At 34.1% G+C, this 23,839-nt stretch overlaps 4 protein-coding genes across 5 annotated transcripts; all 4 read right to left on the bottom strand.

Annotated features, from left to right (window-relative positions):
* Positions 1–2,729: 2,729 nt before the first annotated feature.
* LOC110723961 lies at positions 2,730–5,029 on the bottom strand. Of its 2 annotated transcripts, none has more exons than XM_021903377.1 (2): positions 4,388–5,029; positions 2,730–3,970 (listed from the first exon to the last, which is right to left on the bottom strand). In XM_021903377.1, exon 2 carries the CDS (start codon positions 3,940–3,942, stop codon positions 3,367–3,369), a length of 576 nt encoding a protein of 191 aa, XP_021759069.1. In that variant the 5' UTR covers positions 3,943–3,970; positions 4,388–5,029; the 3' UTR covers positions 2,730–3,366. The 2 variants fall into 2 exon arrangements, with proteins under 2 accessions (XP_021759069.1, XP_021759070.1); XM_021903378.1 differs by having other exon boundaries at positions 2,730–3,967.
* On the bottom strand, positions 5,018–5,899 carry LOC110723671 (exopolygalacturonase-like). Its single transcript, XM_021903013.1, has 2 exons — positions 5,774–5,899; positions 5,018–5,314 (listed from the first exon to the last, which is right to left on the bottom strand). Exons 1-2 carry the CDS (start codon positions 5,897–5,899, stop codon positions 5,018–5,020), a joined length of 423 nt encoding a protein of 140 aa, XP_021758705.1.
* A 1,781-nt stretch (positions 5,900–7,680) lies between these two features.
* Positions 7,681–13,357, bottom strand: LOC110723960 (glycerophosphodiester phosphodiesterase GDPDL3-like). The gene is made up of 9 exons (XM_021903376.1): positions 13,069–13,357; positions 10,945–11,241; positions 10,255–10,367; positions 9,662–10,172; positions 9,515–9,553; positions 9,115–9,393; positions 8,853–8,995; positions 8,254–8,737; positions 7,681–8,166 (listed from the first exon to the last, which is right to left on the bottom strand). The coding sequence occupies exons 1-9, from the start codon at positions 13,175–13,177 to the stop codon at positions 7,886–7,888; spliced, it is 2,256 nt and encodes a 751-aa protein (XP_021759068.1). The 5' UTR covers positions 13,178–13,357; the 3' UTR covers positions 7,681–7,885.
* Positions 13,358–14,232: 875 nt separating this feature from the next.
* On the bottom strand, positions 14,233–22,994 carry LOC110723959 (glycerophosphodiester phosphodiesterase GDPDL3-like). Its single transcript, XM_021903374.1, has 9 exons — positions 22,580–22,994; positions 20,969–21,262; positions 20,035–20,150; positions 19,397–19,898; positions 18,575–18,613; positions 18,171–18,455; positions 16,787–16,929; positions 15,167–15,647; positions 14,233–14,911 (listed from the first exon to the last, which is right to left on the bottom strand). The coding sequence occupies exons 1-9, from the start codon at positions 22,689–22,691 to the stop codon at positions 14,619–14,621; spliced, it is 2,265 nt and encodes a 754-aa protein (XP_021759066.1). The 5' UTR covers positions 22,692–22,994; the 3' UTR covers positions 14,233–14,618.
* Positions 22,995–23,839: the final 845 nt, after the last annotated feature.

Genomic DNA, 23,839 nt, shown 5'->3' with positions numbered 1-23,839 from the left:
ATATAGTCATGTGCGTGCAAAAGGGGGAGGTTAAAGAAATCTTAAAACATGAATTACGTACAAACATACTATTTAAAATTGCGAAAAATTATTTTTAAATCTCAATTTAAAGTAAAGACAATATTTATTTTAAATTATTTCAGTTTTTTATTTCTCAGAGTTAAGAGAATAACTAAAAACAAATTAAACTAAACGAGCACATGCAAGAGACCAATTAACGAGGATTAATATGATATAACAATCACAAATTAAGCCAATTATGTAGATGAAATTCAATCCTCACCTTGTATACTCATGATCATAACAACTAATTAACGAGGATTAATTTGATATAAGGACGGTAAGGTGATCGTTATTACCTGTGAATTATCATAATGGTCATCACCAAGAGCACCATAATCTTTAACGTTGAAGAATTTCACCCCCTTAATTGCTTGAGAGAAACTCAGCATTAGCAAAATCAGTAGCAAACTCAAATCATCTCTCTTTCTTATTGTCATTTTTGTCTTTTTTTCTTACACTGATATTTTCTTTCTAGGGCTTAAGTTTGTATGTATTGATCTGTTTCATCAACGATTAATAGCTTCTTCAAATTATATACATAATTATTTTTTATTTAATTAATTAATTTAATTTTTTATTTTTATGTGACAAGTGGTACACACAACATTAGGGTAAAAAAATGTGCTCGTATTTTGTACCTATTCTTTTATTATTAACTAACGTTTGACCTTTTTGCATGCGGGCGTGTAACCATACATGCATAAGAACAAACTGAAATAAATGGGAAATGAGCCTATCATAAAGAATTGGTTGCTCACTTTCAAAATAACAAAATATAAAAACTTATTTTCCCAAAGCTAAAAAAAAAAAAAAAAATCTCCAGTCAAAATTCTATAAAATTAATATTTTAAAATTGTACTTAATATATTAAAAACCGAATCTAACAAGTTCACATAGTATAGAAAAGTATTCTCATGACATTGAATGTCATACAACTAAGCAAGAAAGTATGTACGTACATACGAGTACTCCGTACAACATAAATATCAAACCTAAGATTATGTCTCATTAAAACATTACAAATCATGTCTAGGTACATGCAAATTAATTGCCCATAGGTTCAAAGTATGGTTTATCTCATTAATTAATTAGAAATGAATCTAATATAATTACTTTTTATTTTTATTGAAGATGAATACGAATTACTTTTATTTATTCATTTTATATTTTAGTAGCAACTAAAACAAAACAAAAGTAAATAGATTACACATTCAAAGTTTCAAACGCAAGGGTGGGGTCATACAACTTCTTTCTTATACTTCATACTTACCTCGGTTTTTTTAGTTGACACGTATTTCTTTTCATGAAGTTTTTTTTTTAATTGACACGTTTCTTTTTGGGGTAAGTATTTTACTTTACAGAAACGGAGAAGTATGAAGTAAAATATCAGTTGTATCTTTATGGGACCATAAATATATACCTTCATTCAATGAATTAAAACTTCATTTCATAGAAACCTACCTCATCCTACAATTACGGAAATTAAATAATTGAATATCCGTACATTACTAGGGCTCCTACCTCCAATACTATTTTGCTTTCTAATTAAATCTTCTCACTTAATTATCATTTTACATTATCATTCTATGATGACAAGCAAGATTTAGGAAATTGTACACCATAAGCCTTCCCAATAACATTAGAACAATTAGAAATGGTATTCTCTACATTGCTCTGAAACTTGATTTTAATGTCCCTTAACTCAATTTTATCGCATGGATTACTCCCACTGCATTGTAAATTCACTGCAACATTTGTTCTTGATGTTCCTTGGATGTTCTTGAACTTCACATCTCTTATTTGAACTCTTGAATCACCCTTTAAATCAAGCTTGAAAACGTTAGGGCATTAGCAAAGGAAAGAAAAGATTTATATGCATCGAAAAAGTTACTGGTGCGTGTATCTTATGCATTAGCCAGAGTTACAATAGTTACATGCATGTTTACAAGTAACACTTAAGGCTTGTTCTCTTCAACTTAATTTCAGTTTAACTCAGTGAATCAGAACAAGCCCTTATAGTTGTGAATTGAATTTTTAAAATATGATAATGTTACCTTAAAAATCTTGATACATACCTTTTCACAGTTTTTTTATGGACAATAATTCTGATCAAAGATGATAGGGTTATAAACATTCGTCATAAAAACATTCTCATATCGAACTTTCGTAACAAGGCCAGGATTATTAGTAGCCTTAGTCTTGATTCTTAAACCATTAGTAGTACCCAAAAGATGACAATTTTTCACGAATATTCGCTCAACACGTTCATCAGACGACCCTCCCATACTTCCGATACTTATTCCATGACCAGGACCACATTTAACCCCAGTAACAATTATGTTTTTCGAACCCCTAAGGATTGCAACACAATCATCTCCAGAAGCAATTGTGGAATCGGAAATTTTAATACCATTTGATTCACCAATCTTGATGCCATCAGTATTAGGGCTATCTTCTGGTGATGATACGGTTATTTGGTTTAGTTTAGTGTTGTTACATGCAAATAAGTTGAAATGGGTGCTTTGGCTGTTGATTAGCTTTATATTTTGCGCCTTTGAGTTTGTCACAAAGCTAAATCTCAGCAGCTGAAAACAACAATAAGATAAAAGTAATCAGAGGTAGTACTCAGTGGCGTCACCAGGATTTTCGAAGTGTGGGTTCGAAACTTCCGAAATTTGAAATCATAATTAACAAAGGAATAAAAATACAATAATTAAATATTCAGTACATAAATAAGTTCAAACTATGGATTACAAATAGATTACACATAGAAAAATGAAAAAAAAAAGACTATAGAAGCATTCTTCGAGTCTTCATACTTTGGAAGCGTTCCAATACATCATCATCACTAACTCTTGAAAATAAATCTCTTTCAAGAAAAGTGACTAAATTATCATTCAATAGTTGATCACCCATACTATTTCGCAACTTATTTTTTACGTATGTCATTGAGGAAAACACTCGTTCCACGCTTGCAGTTGCAACCAGAAGGATCAATGCTAGTCTTATAAGCAAGTAAACTAAGTTGTAAGTAGTATGCTTATTTGTTTCAACAACCTTTGCTACCTCACTATTATTTTCTGAAAACCATGTTAAGAGTGCAAGAAAATTACCCCTATTCCAAGATTCTTCACTTTCATTATGCCCACGACAAGCTAAACCTTGATTTAAAAGAAATCTAATACATTTCAATGAATAAGTCAAGCGAGATTTGTATTGTAGTTTAGCTTCCTTAGAATAAGTGCAAAGAGATTCAGCAACTGATGTCTTTGGGTTGATAAACATACTATATTTCTCAATAGCCTAATTATGGAAACTACCAATACCACCCACATGAACATCAAATCTACCAGTCTTATTCCATCCTCTAAATCCCCCTTTAATAAAGGAATCATTAACAGCCAAAGAATAATCAACTTTATCAGTGAACAAATAGCACACAAAACAAAAAGCCGCATCTTTCTCAACACTATATTCAAGCCACTCATATTTATCAAACCAAGTAACATTAAAACGGCGCATACCTCCAACTTTTCTTTGAGGAAAATTATGTGTGCGTGGATCACAATGTTTCTTTGTAATATAGCCTCTCCTTATGGCATCTCGATCATTAGGAGGATACTCCATAATTGGAATTCTTTTTCCAGGGTCATGTGGAAGAAGATCAACATCATAAATGCGAGTATCATCGGAGTCAACAGTAGTATTTGGAACACTTGGACCTGTGTTCTCAGGTGGTGGAATTGTTGCAGCAATAGGAACCTCATCATCATTAGGAGACACATGTTCTTCTATTGGAGGATCCCTTGAACTAGGTGAAGAACAAGTTGAAGACTTTTGTGACTTCCCGGCACGTTTCCAAAATGACTCTAAACTCATGGTATAATAGGTATATACTGCTAGTCTGCTACACACACATGATAAATGCAGAATGAAATCAATGAATGAATGATAAATCTAGAAAGCTAATTAAAACTATCGTAATTAAAGATTACAATCAATTACTCAATTAGTAAACGAAATCTAGACGGCAGAAAACGAAATAGCATATGAAATTATGAAAACTAGAAGGCAGAAAACGAAATACAGAAAATAGCATATGAAATTCAACAATGTAACAAAAAAAAATCCCCAAATTGAGAACTTGAGAAGTAAATTAGATAATTATAACCAAACTTCAGCAATTTACAAAAAATTGGCAATTCGTAATGTATATTAGCAATTTAGCATATGAATTTCAAGTATTCAATGATTTAGCAAAAAAAAATCCCCAAATTGAGAAGTAAATTACATTTGCAAAAAAAAAATCCCCAAATTCACTTACCTACATACACCGATACACGGCTGTGAGGCTGTCAGTGCTGTGACGGACGACGGTGGGTCTGCTGGCCTGTTGGGTGAGTGGCTGGTGCGCTGCCGCTGCCACCGTGTTCTGGCGTTCTGCTGACTGCTGCCGTGTTGCGCCGGGAAGAGAAGGAGGAAGAACGGGAAGAGAAGGACTGAAGGAGGAAGAACGGGAAGAGATTAAGAGAAGGAGGAAGAAGTTAGGGTTTTGCAATTTGGGGGAATGAGGAAGAGGAAAGCTGGAAACAGGGAAAGCTCAGGAAACAAAATTAAAAAAAAAAGTGTGAGTTATGGGTTTTGAACCCACAAACTCTTGTGTGATGGGAGGTAAAAATAACCACAAACTCATATAATACACAAATATTCTATTTAAACCTATTTTGATTTTTTTTTTTTTAAAAAAAAAGTTTTAAATTTTTTTCAAAAAATCAGTGGGTTCAATGAACCGACTTGAACCCACCCTAGCTCCGCCACTGGTAGTACTACACTACTACGTACTCCCTCCGTCCCTAAATTACATTCCTTTTTCTCTCTATTATGTGAGGAATAAATGCTTGAAAGAGGAATATAATTTAGGGACGGGGGGAGTATAAAATTTCAAACGTTGTGATTAAGTGTTTGTACTATAACTTACAGTTGGAAGGTACGGAGAGCCATGTTTTGGTGGGCCTACACCAATAAATGATCCTCCTCCACTTACTGCCAGCCCATTAACATATCGAAACTCGATCCAATAATCCCCACTAAGGCCCAATGGAGCCTTTAAAGTGCCTTTGTTTTGAAATTCTATTGGGCCATTACATGGGCCAGTCAATAATACTGAACCCACTAAGTATGTACCCGAAGATACAACCAATTTGGATCCATCTTTCCATTTGCATGCATCTTTCCATGCTTTCAAAAGTGCCTACAAAATTTTGAATTTATTAAAAGAGTTTATGAAATTGCACCTTACAAAATTCAACATTTTACCAACCCAAAGAAAAATAACATGATTTTTGGACATAGTGATAACATAATTTTACATTTTACATTTATTTTTCACAATGTCCAAAAACATAACCCTTTGTTAATCACAAGTTGAAATCTTGTAATTTTCACAATTATATTTTCTTTATATATGTACATCCTCCATCCCACTAGAATCGTCTCATTTGATCCAAAAAAGAGACATTCTAGTGAAATGTCTGGCCTCAACTAAAGCAATTTCAATAGGATAGAGCGTAAATTTATAAAGACTCGTTCAAAAGCCTAGAACATACTAAAAAAAAGCTCCTAAAAACATGCTTTAATTTTTCTTTTTCCTCATTTAGTAAATTAATGGTAAGTGGTGGCAAATTATGAATTAGATCATCAAATGAATTACCTTCCTGTTGTCTACTTCTCCACCTTTAACAGCACCATAATTATCCAAATTGAAGACCTTTGATTCACAATGCCCTTTGGTAATAAGACAAAAGATTAACAACACTAATAGAGTACATTTTGACATTCTCGATTTGATTTGCATCTCTATCAACCCGAGTGTATGTAAGAATTTGTAAAACTCACTCGAGAGAATGTAAGAATTTGTAAAACTCACTCGAGTGTATGTAAAAATTTGTAAGATGGACTTCGCATGTTATAACTGATTGATTTATATAAGAGGTGGTCACTTGAGATTACAAAAACGAAAAAGGTCAAGAAATCTTTACGATATTAAGGTAGATAAATGGTTTACTATATTAAGGTCAAAATCTTTTGAGTTTTTGGCTTAGTAAATTTCTTTTCCAAGAATATTTTTACCTTATAAAAATGATTGAGTGATAACCTAATGGCCTTATCCCTTATTATAGAAATTTCTTCACATATATGTATAATTACCATGTTTCTAACTAAAGTTTGAAGATATTGCTAAAATATTTACCCTTTTTATTATTTGTCATTTATCCTAGCAAATATTCTTTGTGATTTGCTAAGAATTACTTCCTCCATTGCTTAACAACTACTACGGCTGAGAGTGAGGGATATCTCAAGTGGTTAGAGCTCCCCCTCCGACTTCAGGTTATCCCAAAATCGATTCTCATGATCTCATCATTTGCCCTTGTGGCTCTCTAAACACCAAAAAAACAACTAGTATGACTAAATTTGACACATTAGTCAATGCATTATTTTGATTAATTAATATATACAAGTATATGAAAACTCGATATTTAGATACTAAATAGTTAAATGATTCTAACAAGATATCACATGATAATTCTTGTTTTGTATTTAATTAAGACACAATCATCTTATGACTAAATAAGTAAAAAAAAGTCAAAGTTTCAAATAAATTGTTCTATAAAAAGGGATAGGAGTATTAATTTTATTGGATTTTTTTAGGGTTAATAGTAAAATAGCTTACCACGGAGTAAATAAGTAGAAGAAAAAGTACGAGTAGTAAATACAAGCATCATATACTTCCTTTCTCGATCTAAAGTACAACTCCGTACGATATTGTTTGACTTTACCCTAAAAAAACATAGCTTATCATATTTTTAATGTCACCTCAAAAATCAAATCTTCCAAATAAGGAGTATATATATAGGCATATAGCTATATATGTGTGATATATATAATAAAATAGTGATATATATAATAAAATATAACATACTTAAAATAAATCTTCACTTTCTATGAGAACAAAAATGATGATTGATGGAGTAATAAATTAAAGCTTATAATTCCTTTCCTAACTATTAATTTTACGCTATGTATGGAATATTTTTTTTGGTGTTTAGAGAGCCGCTAGGGCGGAGGTGAGAATCGATCACATGATCTTTTGAAATCAAGAAGGAAACTCTAACCACTTAAGGTATTCCTCACTCTCAACTATGTATGGAATATTATTGGTATGCGTTTAGTTTTATAATATTGAAATTATATTATTGAATAGGATTATTATAAAAATCAATTATGATTTATGATTTTGTCCATTATAAGATTTTTAATTTTTTTTAAATGTAAGATGAATAGATTCATCGTCTCAACTCTCAAAAACTTGGACTATTTTTTATGGACCAACAAGTCGAATTTGATTAGGTCAAAAACCGTCATTGTTATTAATTGGATTATTAATAGTATTTTGCAGTCGATTTTCAAAATTAACTTGGTAGCTAAGGGCAACTCAAGTCTCTAATAGTGAGATACAAGAAGTTGTAAGCTACAATAATGTCAACTCTTAAAGTCAACACCTTAGCTTGTTAAAATTTTAAAACAGTCTTTCTTATGTAACTTGAAAGGAGACATGGGAAAAGATTAGCTTGATTATATTTGAAAACTAAAACAAAAAGATTACTCTGAGAAATTGTATATTGAGGAATTTACTCACAATTTCAATAAAAAAATGGGCTCGTAAAATCATAATACAAATGGTGTAGAATGCACAAAAAGTACATGTATGGGAGACTCCAAAACAATCAAGTATGTACGAAGAACTTCCTTCTAACAAAATCTATCAGAACAGAACAGCAGCTGCCGCGGTCAATGACAGCAGGGATAATAATGCAGAAACAGCAACTTTATGTTGGCTATTTTTTGTTGTTCCTGGTGCTGTTGTTGGTGCAGATGCGTCGCTTACTGGCACAACTGCAGGAAGAGGCGGCTGCTCCACATCTTCCTCGGTGAGGAGGGGTGTAGGAGGTGCTGCAGGACCCGGGCCAACTACTGCCAACAGACCACCAGGCTGAACTGGTGTCATGTAAGTCGGTAATTCTTTCATCTTCAGACACAGATTTCCTGCAGGAAACAGAGAAAACTGCATCAGTCCACTGTTACAACTTACTATAGCTAATCATGTATTTGTGTTTAGGATTGAGTACTTACTCTTGTATGAAGCAGCAGTTTTCGGGAAGTCTGTGATGACACCATCAACATTAGCTGCAGCGGCGAATGTATTTATCTGGACTATTGGATCAGAGAAGGCGTCGAAAGGTATGCTTGTAAATTCATTCATGAGAACCTGAACATAAACAGGAAGCTTAAGTGCCTGAAACCGTGGCACAACATCAGTCATATTTTCAAGGAACCCGTCTGCATTGAATGGAAGGATAGACTTCCTGTCAAGAACCACAGAATCAGCAAAGGTCTTGATCTCTGAAATAGTATCGTTGTCAGTCCCACTAATTATCTCGTCGACTTCATAGACAAGTTCATAATTACTCCCCTTTATTGCCTTAAGGACTGAACTGCTGGTGGACTGAATCATAACCTTTTTTGCTGTTGTACTGTTGTAACCAGCTTCGTCTAAGGCATCCAAAACTGTATCAATTATACTCATTCCCTGCTTCAATGCCAAGTATTGCGCATTCTGAACATTTACATCAGAGAAACAGAAAATCAGGATCCATTGAGGCTTTAGAAAAAAGTGAAAAGAAAGGTTCATCTGGACTAACAAGTAACAACAGCTATCGGCCTTTACTTACCTCTATCTTGATCAACACGCGAGAAAGTGATGAAGAATTTCTTGCTAGGTCCAAGAAGTCAGCCAAGGACATGATTTTTCCTGCATTCCTGTTTTTTGGGTTTCTGAGCAGAAGCGAGCCTGAGTATGGGCTTGTAATTGCCGCTGCAAGCAAGGATAAGTAAACGTATATGATGTCAATGAATACTATTATTACATAATTCTAGAAAGCATGCATTAAGCAGTTGACTTAAATGAAACAAATGTTAGACAATTTCACTTACGAGTTAAGCCTTGAATATCAGCCCAATCCAGACTGAATGTAAATAGTCCAGCAGCAGGCTGAATTTCCTTAACAGTTGACATAAGGTTCCTGAATTGTGTCGCGTCTGTGTTATTCATGAGATTGGCAGAGCTCAAACAGAAAGGTACACCATCCTTTGACATTTGAACTTGGCAATCAATCACTTCAGCGCCATCAGTAATAGCCTGTTTATATGCTAAGTCAGTACAGCCAGGGAAGTCTCCACTTGCTCCATTGTGAGATATAACCAAGGGCGCAGCTGAAATCCAACAGGTACAGACAGGATCACAGGAACAATATGTTAGAGATGTTTATGCAATACTTGATGACTTAAGACACGGAAATAAGAACTGAAATCCAATAAAAGAAAAGCAACAAACCTTGTGCTGATGCATTCTTGCCAAGGTGTGCAAAGCAATCTGCAAATTTTGATGCAAAATTAGCATACAGATAAAATTACAGAAAAAGTAGCAGGATTATAACATTGCTATTTATATCAGGAAAGAAACAAAGAGTATATCTCTCACCTATCGCTTCTGACGGGGTTATCGGGAAGTCAGACAGAACACCATCCACAGAGAAGTCCCCGTTGTCAATGAAGTTAAGATACTCATTTACTGGATTGTAGCTGTAGTTGTAGGCAATAGGTACATCATTTGCAAAATCCGCTGCAAAAACTTCAAGTCCAATTTTATGAGCATCATCCACCAGAGAAGTATGAGGCAGCAGATACGAGGATGCATCAAGAGGCCATATATAACTCTTCGGGACAAGGATTCCAGCAGCAAACGACTTAATCATAGTAAGATTTTTCAAGAGAGAATCATAAGTCTGGTTGGTTGAAGGTTCTGTTTCATCCTTTTCAAGAAAACGAAATATCAGTTTTGTTCTGGTCTGTCTATTTCCTGCTAATGGCCTTACAAGTCCTTGCAAAAAACCGGCATCAGGTGATGAGACGTGGGTGATGGTTATGTTCTGTGAAGCATTGATAATAAAGGTCCTCATGCTCAAGTTGTGCTGGCTATAGAATTCATTGTTCTGCATACAATCAAATTTACAATAATTAATCACCATTTAAAGATTTCGATACTAAATTTACATTACAATAAACAAGTCCTACCTGAACATTTAACCAGAAACCTGCAGGTTCATTCTGCATAAACACGTCCTCAACACTTTGAATTGTGGACATGCCATTAAAAGCAGGACTTCGACTATAAATCCCTTGAACCACTGCAAGACAACAGAATAGAATTCAGTACCAAACATCAAGATAAAGGAATACAAACACATAAACGACTTCATGAAATGCTTCGCGTACATATATAATCAGTATCATGTCTCAGTCTCACACAACAATGAAGGCATAATATAAATCATCAAGATTGACAAAAATAAGACAAAGAGGAAAAGTATTGCTACTAAGATTCATGATCAAGTTGCTCAGTTTACAACACATGTTAACTTAATTCTCTAAGAAAAACCTCTAGGAAAAATATCTTATATTCACACAGTTTTTCATACATGTTCATAAGCTATGTTACTCAGACTCGGCTACTAATGTCACATACAACTATAATGATCTACATACCTAATGAAAGTCATTCAAATATTATTAACTCAAAGTAAAGTGTCGAGTCTCAATAGTCCATCCTTGTGTCAAAATGAAAGTGTCGAGTATCCAACACAAGTACTTTCATGTAAAATCAAGAATGTCCATATATATATATATATATATATATATATATATATATATATATATATATATATATATATATATATATATATATATAGTTCAATCCAAACTTACATGGGATTGTTGAGAGGGTCTCAAAAGTAAAGTCGAGTGCAAAATACCCATCAGTTTTAACACCATTAACATCATAAGTATTGCTCCCATTATTTGGAAAAATGTCTGGAATGGCAGAGGAATTATCGAGTTTGATATCAGGGAAACAAATTCCAACTCCATCTTTTGATAATTGAACATCACACCATAACACCAAATCTGGCACACTAGTACCAATTGCAATTTGGTAGGCCATTGCACTAGAATCTGGAAACAACCCAGAAAATCCACCTCTTGCAACTACTAAAGGAGAAAATCCTGCAACAAAAAAAAAATATATATATATAAATTTTGTTTTTCATTTATATGTTTTAATTTGTTTAGTTCAAATAATTAAAATTATGGGTGTTAGATAATACTACAAAATTATACTACAAGAAACACGGGATTTACCAACTACGGTATAATTAGTCGTAATCTTAATGTTTAATTATGTATTCTAATGAATCTAATCTAAGACATGTAGTATAAGAAAATCAATCCGAGTTTAAGAAGAACAAGTTAGCAAATAAACTCAATGACTTGGTAGCATTTGAAAAGTTATGTATGTATTAGTGATTAATCTTCTTCTTTCTTTGGTTAAGTGTATAATGTTACTTAGACTCGAGTACTTGTATCATACCCAAGTGTCCTAGGTAAATTAGTAGAAAAAATAACGACTTTGGGTTGAACTAAAATGTTATAGTATCTCTATTCATACGAGAATATCATGAATCTAACACATGTACGATAAATAGTAAAGATAAAGAGTCCGACTAACATAGTCACGTATTATAAAACATAGGTATTGTATTGTTGTGTGGCATGAATACATGATCATATAGTATGACATGTTAGGTGCACATGGTATGTATCGTGTATGATTGTAAAATTGTAGTCCGTATTAGAGATTGAGAGTGGTTGGGGGTTTGACTTTTGGTCTTATTTGGAAGTTAATCTTAATTTTCTTGGACACTTTGCCTATTAATTTAATTAAGGCTCGTATAAAATGAAATTATTGACTTGGTAAATCTACCTTAATGTTGAAATTGACACATTTGAAATCTGCAAATACAGCTTGGAATTGATCCAGCTAACAGCTACTAATGACATGATTAATAGGACAAAAAAAATGATTATAAAATCAGCTAGAAAATTTATGATAGTTACATTTAATCCCTCCATCCTTTAAAGAGTGTCACCCACCATTTGATCAAGTTCTTTCTACCGTATCTAAACAACAAAATTGATACGACGATACAAAAGTAAGGAGAGGTCATACAAACTACGAAATATAAGAAATTGAGGATTTTTTTTACACGGTAAGATACAGGATGGGCCCCCGCCACCCTATCACGAACCCCCATCAGTTGGAGAAACCATCCCTCCATCTCATCCTCATTCCTCATTGGGAAATCATGATGTTAATGAAAAATTAGGTAATAATTATTCATAATTCAACTACCAAAGAATCTAACGTACTTTAAACCCAAATTTCTATCTCTCAATTAACCAAAAAACACCTCATAAAGTATATCAAAGAAAAGCTCCTATCTTTTTTAACATTGACAACGAAACTCCATGAATGAACATGATCAAACATTTAAAGTGAAAGAATTCCACCATTAAAGTTTCTTTTTTCATACATTCACAACTCTTTTTAATTTTAAAAAAAGGTCAACTTTAACCATTCTTCCCAACTTTTTACATGAAAAGCACACATTTTTTTTGGGTGATCAAAATAATGTAGCTCCATTCCTTTATTTGGTGGCTTCCAGAAGCTCCTACACCTTGACCAAACTAACTCTTTTTTTTTTTTAATTTAACCAAAATATTTACATAATTTATTTTTCCTTAATTATAATTCGCCGGGTTTAATGTTTAAGGGTGGCAATGCCATAACTCACTTAGTGACAACAACACTATCCGTGGTGGAACAAGTTTTTGTACACGAACATTTTAACCTTTGTGGAATAAGTTTATGTACACGAGCATTTTAACTTTGGTGGAACTTGATCGACCTCCAACTATATATCGACCTCCAAACTATAACATATAAAATCAAGATAGATAAAATGTAAGAAAAACCAAAGAAAGAGTACATACCATCAAGTGTCAACCATTTGGAGGTAGTTCCTTGGGCAGAAGCAAATGTAAATAACTGAATTAACAAAATTAAACCTCCTAAAACCCGAAAATTGTTCCTACAAAACATCTCTTTATTCTTTTTTTTTTTTTTTTTTTTTGATGAATTTTTTTCAGAGCTTAGAAGAGAGAACAAAGATTTTAAGAGAGAGAATAATGGTGTTAGAAGACTTTATATATGTTAATGAATTTTTAATAAAATACTATTACAACAAAAAAAACAACGTATAAAAAGTATAAATTACGTGTATATAAGTGGAAAACAAAAGGAATATATAATTAATTAAATGATGATGATGAAGTTGATGATGATATAATTGTGGGATAATATACTAGTACTAGTACATGTTTTTGAGCATAACGCGGAAGCACGTATATTAGTATGTTTGATTTATATCTATATTTTATAATATAACAAGTCAAAGACAATAAGCTTCATTATTTACGGCCGGCATTGACGGCTGCCAACTTGTATTAAGCCAACTGTTGAGCATTTTAGAGTATCTACACCACTCCATTTCTTTTGGCCATGTCTAAATGAGTCGTTTGAATCGAGTTTGGTTTGGGTGAAATCTTATATAAGGCGGTTTTTAGTTTGGTTTGGGTCATGTTCTTGCCTACACGACAAGTTTACTATACATGTTTTAACGAGTTGTTTGACTCGAGTTTGGTTTGGGTGAAATCTTATATGAGGCGGTTTTTAGATGGTTCAGGTCATATTCTTGCCTACACGACAAGTTTACTATACCTGTTTTAACAAGTTGTTTGAATCGAGTTTGGTTTGGGTGAAATCTTATATCATTGTGAAGATTAGCTGATTCTTTAGGGTACTCGCTAATTCTTCCAATCTCCCCCAACGCGATGTACCCCTTGTTGATATAGTGTGAGTATGACGAGTATTTTAGGAGATGGGAGGTTCTTTGGACCGGCGTGTTGATTAATATTTTCTAATTTACATAACGACGAAGAGATTAGTAGGATAGAGCATGCCTTTCGCTGGCTGATATGAAGTGTGATTAGTTTAATCAGGAATCAATTTGCCTGATACTCTGTTAATTGTATTGGTAATGATTGATTGATATGATAATGTTACGTATAATATGCTTTCAAGTCAGTGTTTAAACATAAAAACCAAAGAGCTATGATGTTTATTAATAAAGAGAATCATACTCAAAGAATAACTATGACTTTAATTATCTTACAACAATACAAGTAGGAAGATACAGGGAGTGAACAATCTGAGTATCTGAGACGATATGTACTTCATTTTGCAACTCCGCGATCAGGATAGAAATGATTAAGAATGGACATAAACCTATGACATAACCTAAACACTTCCGGATTTGGGGGAAGGGGAGAAAAGGGATAGAAAAAATACAAGCAAAATCACATAATTTAGCTAGAGGAAAAACTTGGATTATGATGATGAACAGAAGAGAGTATCTGCAGCACCAAACTCCATATTCAATCAAGTCAGTAGGAAGATGAAGAATTGCCTTTACGTAATCCTATCAAAACAGCAGAGCAGCAGCTACAATCATAGACAAGAAAGATAACAATGCTGAAGCTGAAATTTGATTCTGGCTGTTTCGCGATGTTTTGGGGGTTTCTGCTGTTGTTGGGGCAGAGGCATTTTTCTCCACAGGATCAGGGAGAGGCGACTCTGATACATCAGCAACACTGAGGAAAGGATAAGGAGCCTCAGCTGGGGGCATGAAAGATGGGACAATGAGCTGCATGAGTTGACCAGGCTGAACGGGGCTCATGTATGCTGGTGTGTTTTTCTCCTTCAGACACAGATTTTCTGCAAAGGGGGATAAAGAGACCTATATTATAACCTTACAGAGTAATGAAGTTGCTGAACTAAGCATGAAAATTTGATGTTATGTTATGACAAAAGACCCAATAGGCCAAAATATGGATCCTGCTGTTCTCAACGGAACTATAGTGAAAGAAGAAACTACTTTCTTATGACCCATGGAGAAAAGAACAGCTGGAGGTTAGTAGGAGAGCAAAGGCAGAAATAAAAAGAAAGTCTGAAGCCAAAGTTAAGCCTTACTCTTATAATCAGCCACAGTTTTTGGAAAGTCTGTAATGACGCCGTCAACTCTACCTTCCATGACATAAGAATTGATCTCGACAATTGGGTCAGAGAAGAAATCGTATGCTTGGCTGACAAATTCATTTCTGAAAGTATGAACATACACGGGAAGCTTAACTGACTGCAACTGTTGCACAACATTGGTCCCAGCTGTGAGAAATCCCCCATTTGTTGGAAAGATGGACTGCTTATTGACAACTACAGAATCAGCGAATGTCTTGATAGAGGCTATGGTATCCTTCGGAGCTCCACTAATAGACTCATCGACTTCGTAGACAAGTTCATATTTCTTCCCCTTCATTGCCTTGAGGACAGAGCTGTTGGTGGATTGAATCATAACTTTTTTGGCAGTTGGGCCATTGTACCCACCTTTCTCCAAGGCATTTGATACTGCATCAGTTATACTGTAGCCCTCATTCAGTGCAAGGTAATTTGCATTCTAAATTAGCATCAAGAAAAGACAGGATCAGACCTTATTGAAATCATAATTCCAGTTTTGTATATAAGAGCCCAAAAAAAAAAAAAAAAAAAAAACTTCGCATGTGCTATGCCCAAACTTTGTCCTAAAGCCATTGTTAGTTTTAAGTTGGCCAAAAGGTATAACGATTCCAAACACAGTAATGAAATGTTTAAACTACCATACTAACCTACCACAAACTTTTAAAAAAATCGGGTGTACAATAATTATTGTACATCCATTTTAAATCTCTCTTAAAATGATCAAAAGTTACCCCTAAAATGAATAAAAGTTACCCTAATATGTATAAAAATAACCCAATACAAATAAAAATAATCTACGTTTTATTGGTAAAGAATCACATTTTAAATGACTAAAATTCAATTATTAGTGATTGAAAGTAATTTTATCACCCTTATAAAACTTTTCTTGTTCGATTTATAAAAAAAATCATATTATGTTCAAAGTTACCCAAAAAAAGGCAAAAAGTTACCCTAAATTGGCTTAAAGTTACCCCTATACTGGTCGATGTACACTAATATTAGTGTAAACCGGATGTATACAAAAGTTTTTGCTAACCTACAATATTTTACAATTCGCCTAAACCTATGCTTCCACCAAGTAAACTACAACGCCAAAGATTACTTTGAAAACTCATGTGCATCTTATCTAATAAACCAAAGTAAATGCTGAACTTTTTTTATTTTTATTTTATTTTTTTCTGTGACAGACGAAGTAATATATAAGGTTTTTTACAGATGCTCTAGCGCATTAAGTAGATCCCTATGCTCAGATCTGTACTCAAGAAACATCCATTTGGCCTCTAAGAATCAGTCACACCACTGACACTCTGCAGTCTGCACTTTCCCTTTAAACATATTGCTAGTGCTGCATCTACATTTGCTATTATTGCATGCATCAGTGGTTAAACTACTTCCAATGGAAGCCTTGAAGCATGCTATGCATGCCATACTGCTAGTTATCATACTCAGAAAGATGTCAAATTGAAAAAACAGGAACTTTGCAGGAGGTAAATTAGAAGTGAAAAGATAGCCACATATGCATTATGAATAAAAATAAATACAATGCAGGCCTTATAATACACTCACTCACGGACTCACCTCTATTCTGATCAACACACCATGAAGTGATGTTGCGTTTTTGGCAATATTCAAGAAGTCAGCCAAGGATATAATTTTCCCAACACTTTTGCTTTTAGGATTTCTGTACAGGAAATATTCGGTGTACGGGTTCGATATCACAGCTGCAAGCAAGAAAAAGAATGAGCAAAATGTCAATGCTCTCCAATAATGTCAAAATACAAGCAGATAAAGAGTGAGGGGAAACAAAGGGCATCTGGCAAGCATTCAGATCACAGGAAAGACTAACAGTCAAAGCTCACCAAAGAAGCATCTAGCAGAACAAATATTGAGGTTATGGTGTGAAAATCAAATTGGAAATGTTTCACTTTATTTAATTCTTTGTATTTAGCATATAATAAAAGGTACTAAACATCTATAACCTATCTTAAAGAAGTATGAATCTAATTGTATCAATGTTCCTAACAGTATAATTAAAAGGTTATAATGGGTGATTGGAAAATCAATCATAAGTCGCAGAATGAGTAAAAAAACACATTCCAAAACAGCAAGTTCAAAGTCAGTACAGATTATTTTTAATTCCATGATTCAGATTCTTAATCAAATCATTAAATAACCACAACCATTTCAAAAGGACCAACACAACCAGTAAAAATCAATCAAATAGTGAAATTGTAGAAACAGTGATCACTAGAGGGAAAAAAAAGGGGGGGGGGGTGCGCTTTGAACAATTTAGTAAATATTTATATTAGAATATAGATAGGTACATTAAGTCAACGTCATAGTGCCAACTCAAAAAGGTTTTATGTATGTACAACTTTGTCACAGGAAAGTACCATACTCCTAAATATCTTAGAGAAACATCCCATTCCAACACCAGAACTATGTAAGTCCTACCTCCTGTAAACAATACTATAAATTTCAATTCTGATAAATTGAGCCATTAGAGTAAGGTACAAAACCTGAGGTCAAGTAATATAAGGTTGAAAGAACAAGTTTGAAAACGAAACCCTAACTATCAAACTACACTTTGAGCTAGGCCTAGAATATCAGCCCATGGCAAAGTATAATATAAGGTCACTATTGAATGTTGCATATTCGAATTCCAGTGAAATTTAGACACTAATTTTCAACGATACATATCAAAGAAGGATAAACAACCAAATGGTTGAAAACCAAGGGTGAAGTCCTAAGTTATAAATCCCATGATTCCCAATTAAAAGAGCTGCAAGTCAGGCCTTCATTTGTCCAGTTTGACTTAATATCGACTGAGGAACGAAAATTTATAATTAAAAATTCTCATGAACTTTTAGACCCCAGTTTTAAGGGTCAGGAATGATATCAGAGGTAGATAAATGAAACAATTGATCAAAAATAAGACAACCACAATTTCAATACCACTTACGAGTCAAGCCTTGAATATCAGCCCACTTTAGACTGAATGAATATATTCCAGGAGCTGACCCAATATCTTTAATTGTAGCTATTTCACTCCTGAATTGTGTTTGACCGACCAATGTGCTATTCATAAGATTGATAGTGCTCGAACAAAACGGTATCCCGTCTTTTGACATTTGTACATTGCAATCAATCACATCTGCGCCATCTTTAATAGCTTGTTCATATGCTACATCAGTACAATCAGGGAAGTCTCCACTTGCCCCATGGTGTGATATAACCAAGGGCTTGGCTGGAAGAAAACAAGACAAGAATAGGAATATGTTAGCAATGTCAATGTTTCGATAATTAATGTTAGCTTAGAACACTAAAAAAAAAAAAAGTAGAGGCCCAAAAAAAGGAGCTACAAACCTTGAGCTGGTGCATTTTTGCCTAGATGAGCAAAACACTCTGCAAGAAGTTGACACAAGGTTAGCATTTAAGGAATACATAATTATCAGGCCCAAATACCCACATATGAGCCCTAGTTTTTTGGCATACAAGCACAAAGAAGTACACCTACTACTACTATGCCCATTTAACGGACAGCTGGAGTGAAGAAGTGTTCCAAATTCACAATAACATTCAAAATAATTAGAATTTTCTCAGGTAATGTAAAAAACAAACCATCACACATCTGTCTGCAAAGAAGCACAAAGTCGGCTGCTAGAGAAACATAATAACTAAATAGGCTACTGGACAAGTAAAAACTTGGTATATGACATAAGGATCCTTTATTCCAAGGGAAATAAAGGTGAAAGACACAACAAGGCCTTAAGCAATTATACTACAGGAGAATTAAGGTGGATTGCATACAGCAGCACAAGATGTGATGCTTCATCAATCTTTTATGTGAAAAAAAACCCTTGTCATGTAAGGAAATAAAGGGAATGCAGTGGATGCCACATCAAGTATCCATTATCAACAAAAAATGAATATATAAATAATAAAACAGACAGGCTATGACATCTTCACAAAAGCCAGCTTAATTAAGAGAAAAAAAAATGTATAGCAAGCCTTCATCACAACCTAACATCATCATATTACACAATTTTCCTCAATTTTTTAAAAATATGTTTATGATTTATTTAGGGAAATATTACTATGATATTTTTTTTAATTGTAAAAAATTTTTAGAACAATTATGGTATAATTAGGTAAGTTATTACAAACGGGAGAGAAAATATAGCTAACCTCTAGCTTCTGATGGCGTTATTGGAAAATCGGACAGCAGACCATCCACAGAGAAGTCCCCATTATCAATGTAAGAGAGATACTCATTAACTGGGTTGTAACTGTAGTTGTAGGCAAAAGTGGCATCATTAGCAAAATCTGATGCAAAAACTTCAAGCCCGTTTTTATGAGCATCTGCCACCAGAGAAGTATGAGGTTGTAAATATGAAGTTGGGTCAACAGGCCATATGTAAGACTTTGGGACAAGGATTCCGGCAGCAAATTTCTTAATCACGGAGAGATTTTTCAAAAGGGAACCATAAGTCTGATTGGTTGAAGGTTCTGTTGCACCCTTGTCAAGAAATTGAAAAATCAATTTTGTTTTGGTTGCTGCAAAAGGCCTTGCAAGTCCTTGCAAAAATTTAACCTCGGAAGATGAGATATGACTCATTATCACTCTCTTGGAAGCGCTAATGACAAAGCTCCTCATGCTCAGTTTGTGCTGGCTATAGAAAGCATCATTCTGCAGAAAGAAATCAACATAATAATTTACAGTTCAAAGTTAATGCACGTCAAACAACAAATACATGAGAACATTAATGCCAACATCTAAAATGCAATAAGTCACGAACAGTATCTTCATGGAAAAGGCACTGTACCTGAATATTTAACCAGAAACCTGCAGGTTTGTTTTGCATAAACACATCCTCTACAGTCTGAATTCGGAACAAACTCCCATCAAAATCAGGGCTTCGGCTATAAATTCCTTGAGTCACTGCATCATATCATAAGAGAAATCAGTACCAAACATCTAGTGTAAAGAAATGGAATGAATTATGCCAGAAAGGCTCCACAGAGATATTTTCAGTTTCCCATATCTCATGCATGAATGGAGATGGGGGATCAACTTCTGCACAGTTTCCCCATCCTTTAAGCAAAGAAAAATAGCATTTCACGCATCAGGATTAAAAATGGAACATATAAGATTAGAAAAAATTACTAAAAAGCTTTATGGCCTAGGGTCCAGCATAGGAGATATCACTGCTAATCCCATCCATAAAAGCTCAGTTCCTTCACCCTAGGGGGAATCAGTGAATCACACATACATGCTGAAAAATTAATCAACATCCGCCTGAAAACAATAGACCACATTTGACTTTCTTGACCAAAATCTACTAACTTTGACTGTATATTTTAGTAAAGTACGCATTAAGCTAACAAATACAAAATTAAATAAGATAAACAGTAAAAATTAGTTCATCTTTGCCATTTGAAAGTCAATTTGTATTGCACTATTAGCATATTCCAGGCAGTATTTTGCAGGTATAGGTACTTGTAAATGAATATAATCATATTGTTTTGCATAGACATACATATAGAAACTGATGATTAAAATGGCAAGGTTTGACAACATTAAATGTGGCTTTTTTATATAGTAATATCTCCATGCTCCATAATAAAGCAAGCACTGGGCACTGCAACTTACAGCAATGGTGTCTCATGAAAAATGGGCATGATAAACAAATTTCAGACAACATGAACACTAGAAGAGTAGAGTAAGGAGCTCATAAGAAGCTGATTTTGAGAGCTTACAAGTGACTTGTGATAGTTCCTTGAGAGTAAAATCAACGGGGAAATACCCTTTTTTACGATCACCATTAAGATTATATGTACTCTCTCTCTTTGGATACACGAAATTAACAGAAGAGGAATTATCCAGCATGATATCTCGGAAGCATATCCCAGCACCATCCTTTGTTAACTGGACATCACACCATAAGACCAAATCGGGCACACTAGTCATCATTGCCAAATTGTAGGCATAAGCACTAGCTGGAGGGAACAACCCTGAGAATCCATTACGTGCTATGACCAGCGGTGGTGACCCTGAAAAATATTTTCTTCCCCATTAGATAAGAATGTATCATAAGTGAATTAAAATCGAATTGGTGGCACATTATATTTCTGTTAACTTACAATTATGATTTATGAGTGAATAAATTTTACTTTTCAAACAAAGAGCTTATATACTTATGCTAGCTTCAGATTAAGAATGACAGTAAATCAACAAATAAGACACTACAGTATCCATAGGCTATGTTGCTCCAACTATCACTTCACCTCAAGTACTCATATCAGGTACTCGAAACATGGACACGCGTCAGTGTATGACACATAAAACACTTCATTTTGTACCAAATCATGCAAATATTTTGGCCATGTTTGGTAAATGGCTTTTTGGTGGCTTTTTGGTTAGCTTTTGGATTTTGGCTTTTTTATGAGGTCAAACAGCCAAAAAATGTGTTTGGTAATTGGCTTTTTAGCTAGTGAAAAAGCTGGCTTTTAAGCCAAAATGAAAAAGCTGCTTTCAGTAGCTTTTTTGTTGGCTTTTGGCTTGTTGGCCCACAAATTATCTAATAAACAGCCAACTACCAACAATTAATTTACCAAACACTTTTATAAACAGCCAGCTTTAACCGCCAATTTCAAAAGTCATTATAAACAGCCAAACATACCAGCTGGTCAAACAAGCCAAGTGAACCAGCCAACCGCCAACAGCCACTTGCCAAACAAGGCCTTTATGACAAGGCCATGTCTAACACTTGGGACATGTACTCGTATCCAACTCTCCTTGCTGTGTTTGAGTAAAACAATCCACAGGAAGAGTAATATGATTTTTTCAATGCTAATTTCATAGCAATCCTTAATAATTACATTTTGCCAATTTTAGCAGGATCTAGATTCCAGCTTTCCAATACCAGGTATTATAGGCAATTCTAGCATCAATAACACCAACATTAAAATCCCAACAAATTACATTAATCTCAAATCTAGTACTCTAACAGCGTCATCTCCAAGGACTCCAACCTATTGAAACTAATTCATAAAAAAAACTCCATCAATAAATTTACCAGAAAATGAAGTAAAATTAGTTCTTACTTACTTACCCTTCAGATCTCAAACACTTCAGTAAACAAATCACAAAACAAACACAATATTAGCTCAAAAAAACTCCAAATTAACCCAGAAATTGAAACTCCATAACTCAACAATCACCAAAAATAAATGCAACCCAGTTCACAAAATCAAATTTTTAACAAAACCCACATCCCAAAATCATGCAAAAATTTCATTAAACTGTAAAAATCAACAAAAAATGCTGGAAAAAGAGAACAGAGATTAAAAAAAAAAAAAAAACAGTACCATCAAGAGTAAGCCAATTGCTTTGAGATTTCTGGGCAGAAGAAAACACAGTAAGCTGAAGAAGTAGAAAAGCTACTGCAATAACAACAGTACTAAGATTGAAACCACCCATTGCCGGAAAATATTTTCCGGCGAGATATTCTAAAGCCGGCGGTGGAGATTTTGGGAGTAAATTGAAGTGGGTAATAGCAGATTTTGTCGGATTTTAAGTGAGGTGACAAATTTCCAGCTCTGAAGAGAAGAGAGAAAGTTGAAAAAAAAAAAAAAAAACGGGAACTTTACAGGTTTGTGGGGTTTTTAGTGGATTTGAAGTGTATTTATTTTACGTGTTGAATCATAAATATAGAAATTACTACACTAATAAAGATGAAATTAGATTTGGGTTGATATTTAAAATAAAAATTAGAAATTTCAGAAAATGATTGAAGTCAGGTTGTCCATGAAAGATGTGATAGGCGGCTTCAATTGCTGAGCCACTTGATTAGGAGCTAATATAAGGAGCTTAGGGTATGTCAAATTTAGGCAAAATTGGCCGCAACACCTTGAACTATGGCTTAGGTGCACTGAGCACTCTAAACTGTGCGTAGTAGCCAAAACACCACCAACTATAGTGTTAGGTGCGACGCGTGCCTCAAATGAAAATTTTCGGCCACTTATTTCATCGGACGAGGTGAATCCATGCGTGCTAAGTGGATGGAAAACTACATCACTGTTCTAGAGAGTGAAGATTCACCTCGTCTCGGTGAAATAAGTTGCCGGAAATTTTCATTTATGACACGTGTTGCACCTAACACCATAGTTGGTGGTGTTTTGGCTACTACGCAAATTTCAGGGTGCTCAGTTCACCTTAGCCACACTTCATGATGTTGCGGCCAATTTTGCCTCAAATTTATTGAACTTAACTGAATTGAACAGATTGGATCTGAACTGAACTGAGTTGAAATGAATATTTTATGAGAGAAGAAAATTAGAAGTTGAACTGAACTGAAATTAAGCTAAAGTGAAAAGGTCCTTAGGTATACACTCGTGAGTATTATGAGCTAATATAACGAGCTTAGATATACACATGAGTATGATGTGCATGAATATGAATTATTTGATGTTTTAGCAAACTTTACTTACTAAAGGTATGTTCTAATAAACTGTATTCAGCTGAACTAAATATTTTATAAGAGCACTCACATTAGTGAGCAAAATTTTTTTTGTTCATTCTCTCTCTAGCCACTTTCTCTCTCTTCCCAACCAATTTGCTCATGAGCA

Source organism: Chenopodium quinoa, unplaced genomic scaffold (assembly GCF_001683475.1).
Source record: "Chenopodium quinoa cultivar QQ74 unplaced genomic scaffold, ASM168347v1, whole genome shotgun sequence".
Lineage (NCBI taxonomy): Eukaryota > Viridiplantae > Streptophyta > Magnoliopsida > Caryophyllales > Amaranthaceae > Chenopodium > Chenopodium quinoa.
Note: the sequence above shows the minus strand (reverse complement) of the source record. Positions and strands in the feature narration are given on the sequence as shown.

Bases quoted from the DNA above. Each gene is read 5' to 3' on its own strand.
- LOC110723961 (XM_021903377.1), bottom strand. From the start codon at position 3,942: ATGAGTTTAGAGTCATTTTGGAAACGTGCCGGGAAGTCACAAAAGTCT.
- LOC110723671 (XM_021903013.1), bottom strand. From the start codon at position 5,899: ATGTCAAAATGTACTCTATTAGTGTTGTTAATCTTTTGTCTTATTACC. The intron at 5,315-5,773 runs GTAATTCATTTG...AAAATTTTGTAG, and splicing joins GAGAAGTAGACAACAGGAAG to GCACTTTTGAAAGCATGGAA.
- LOC110723960 (XM_021903376.1), bottom strand. From the start codon at position 13,177: ATGTTTTGTAGGAACAATTTTCGGGTTTTAGGAGGTTTAATTTTGTTA. The intron at 9,554-9,661 runs GTGAGAGATATA...CAAAATTTGCAG, and splicing joins AACCCCGTCAGAAGCGATAG to ATTGCTTTGCACACCTTGGC. The intron at 8,738-8,852 runs GTAAGTAAAGGC...GTAAATGTTCAG, and splicing joins GCGTGTTGATCAAGATAGAG to AATGCGCAATACTTGGCATT.
- LOC110723959 (XM_021903374.1), bottom strand. From the start codon at position 22,691: ATGGGTGGTTTCAATCTTAGTACTGTTGTTATTGCAGTAGCTTTTCTA. The intron at 21,263-22,579 runs GTACTGTTTTTT...AATATTTTTCAG, and splicing joins CAATTGGCTTACTCTTGATG to GGTCACCACCGCTGGTCATA. The intron at 20,151-20,968 runs GTAAGCTCTCAA...GATATGATGCAG, and splicing joins GGAACTATCACAAGTCACTT to TGACTCAAGGAATTTATAGC.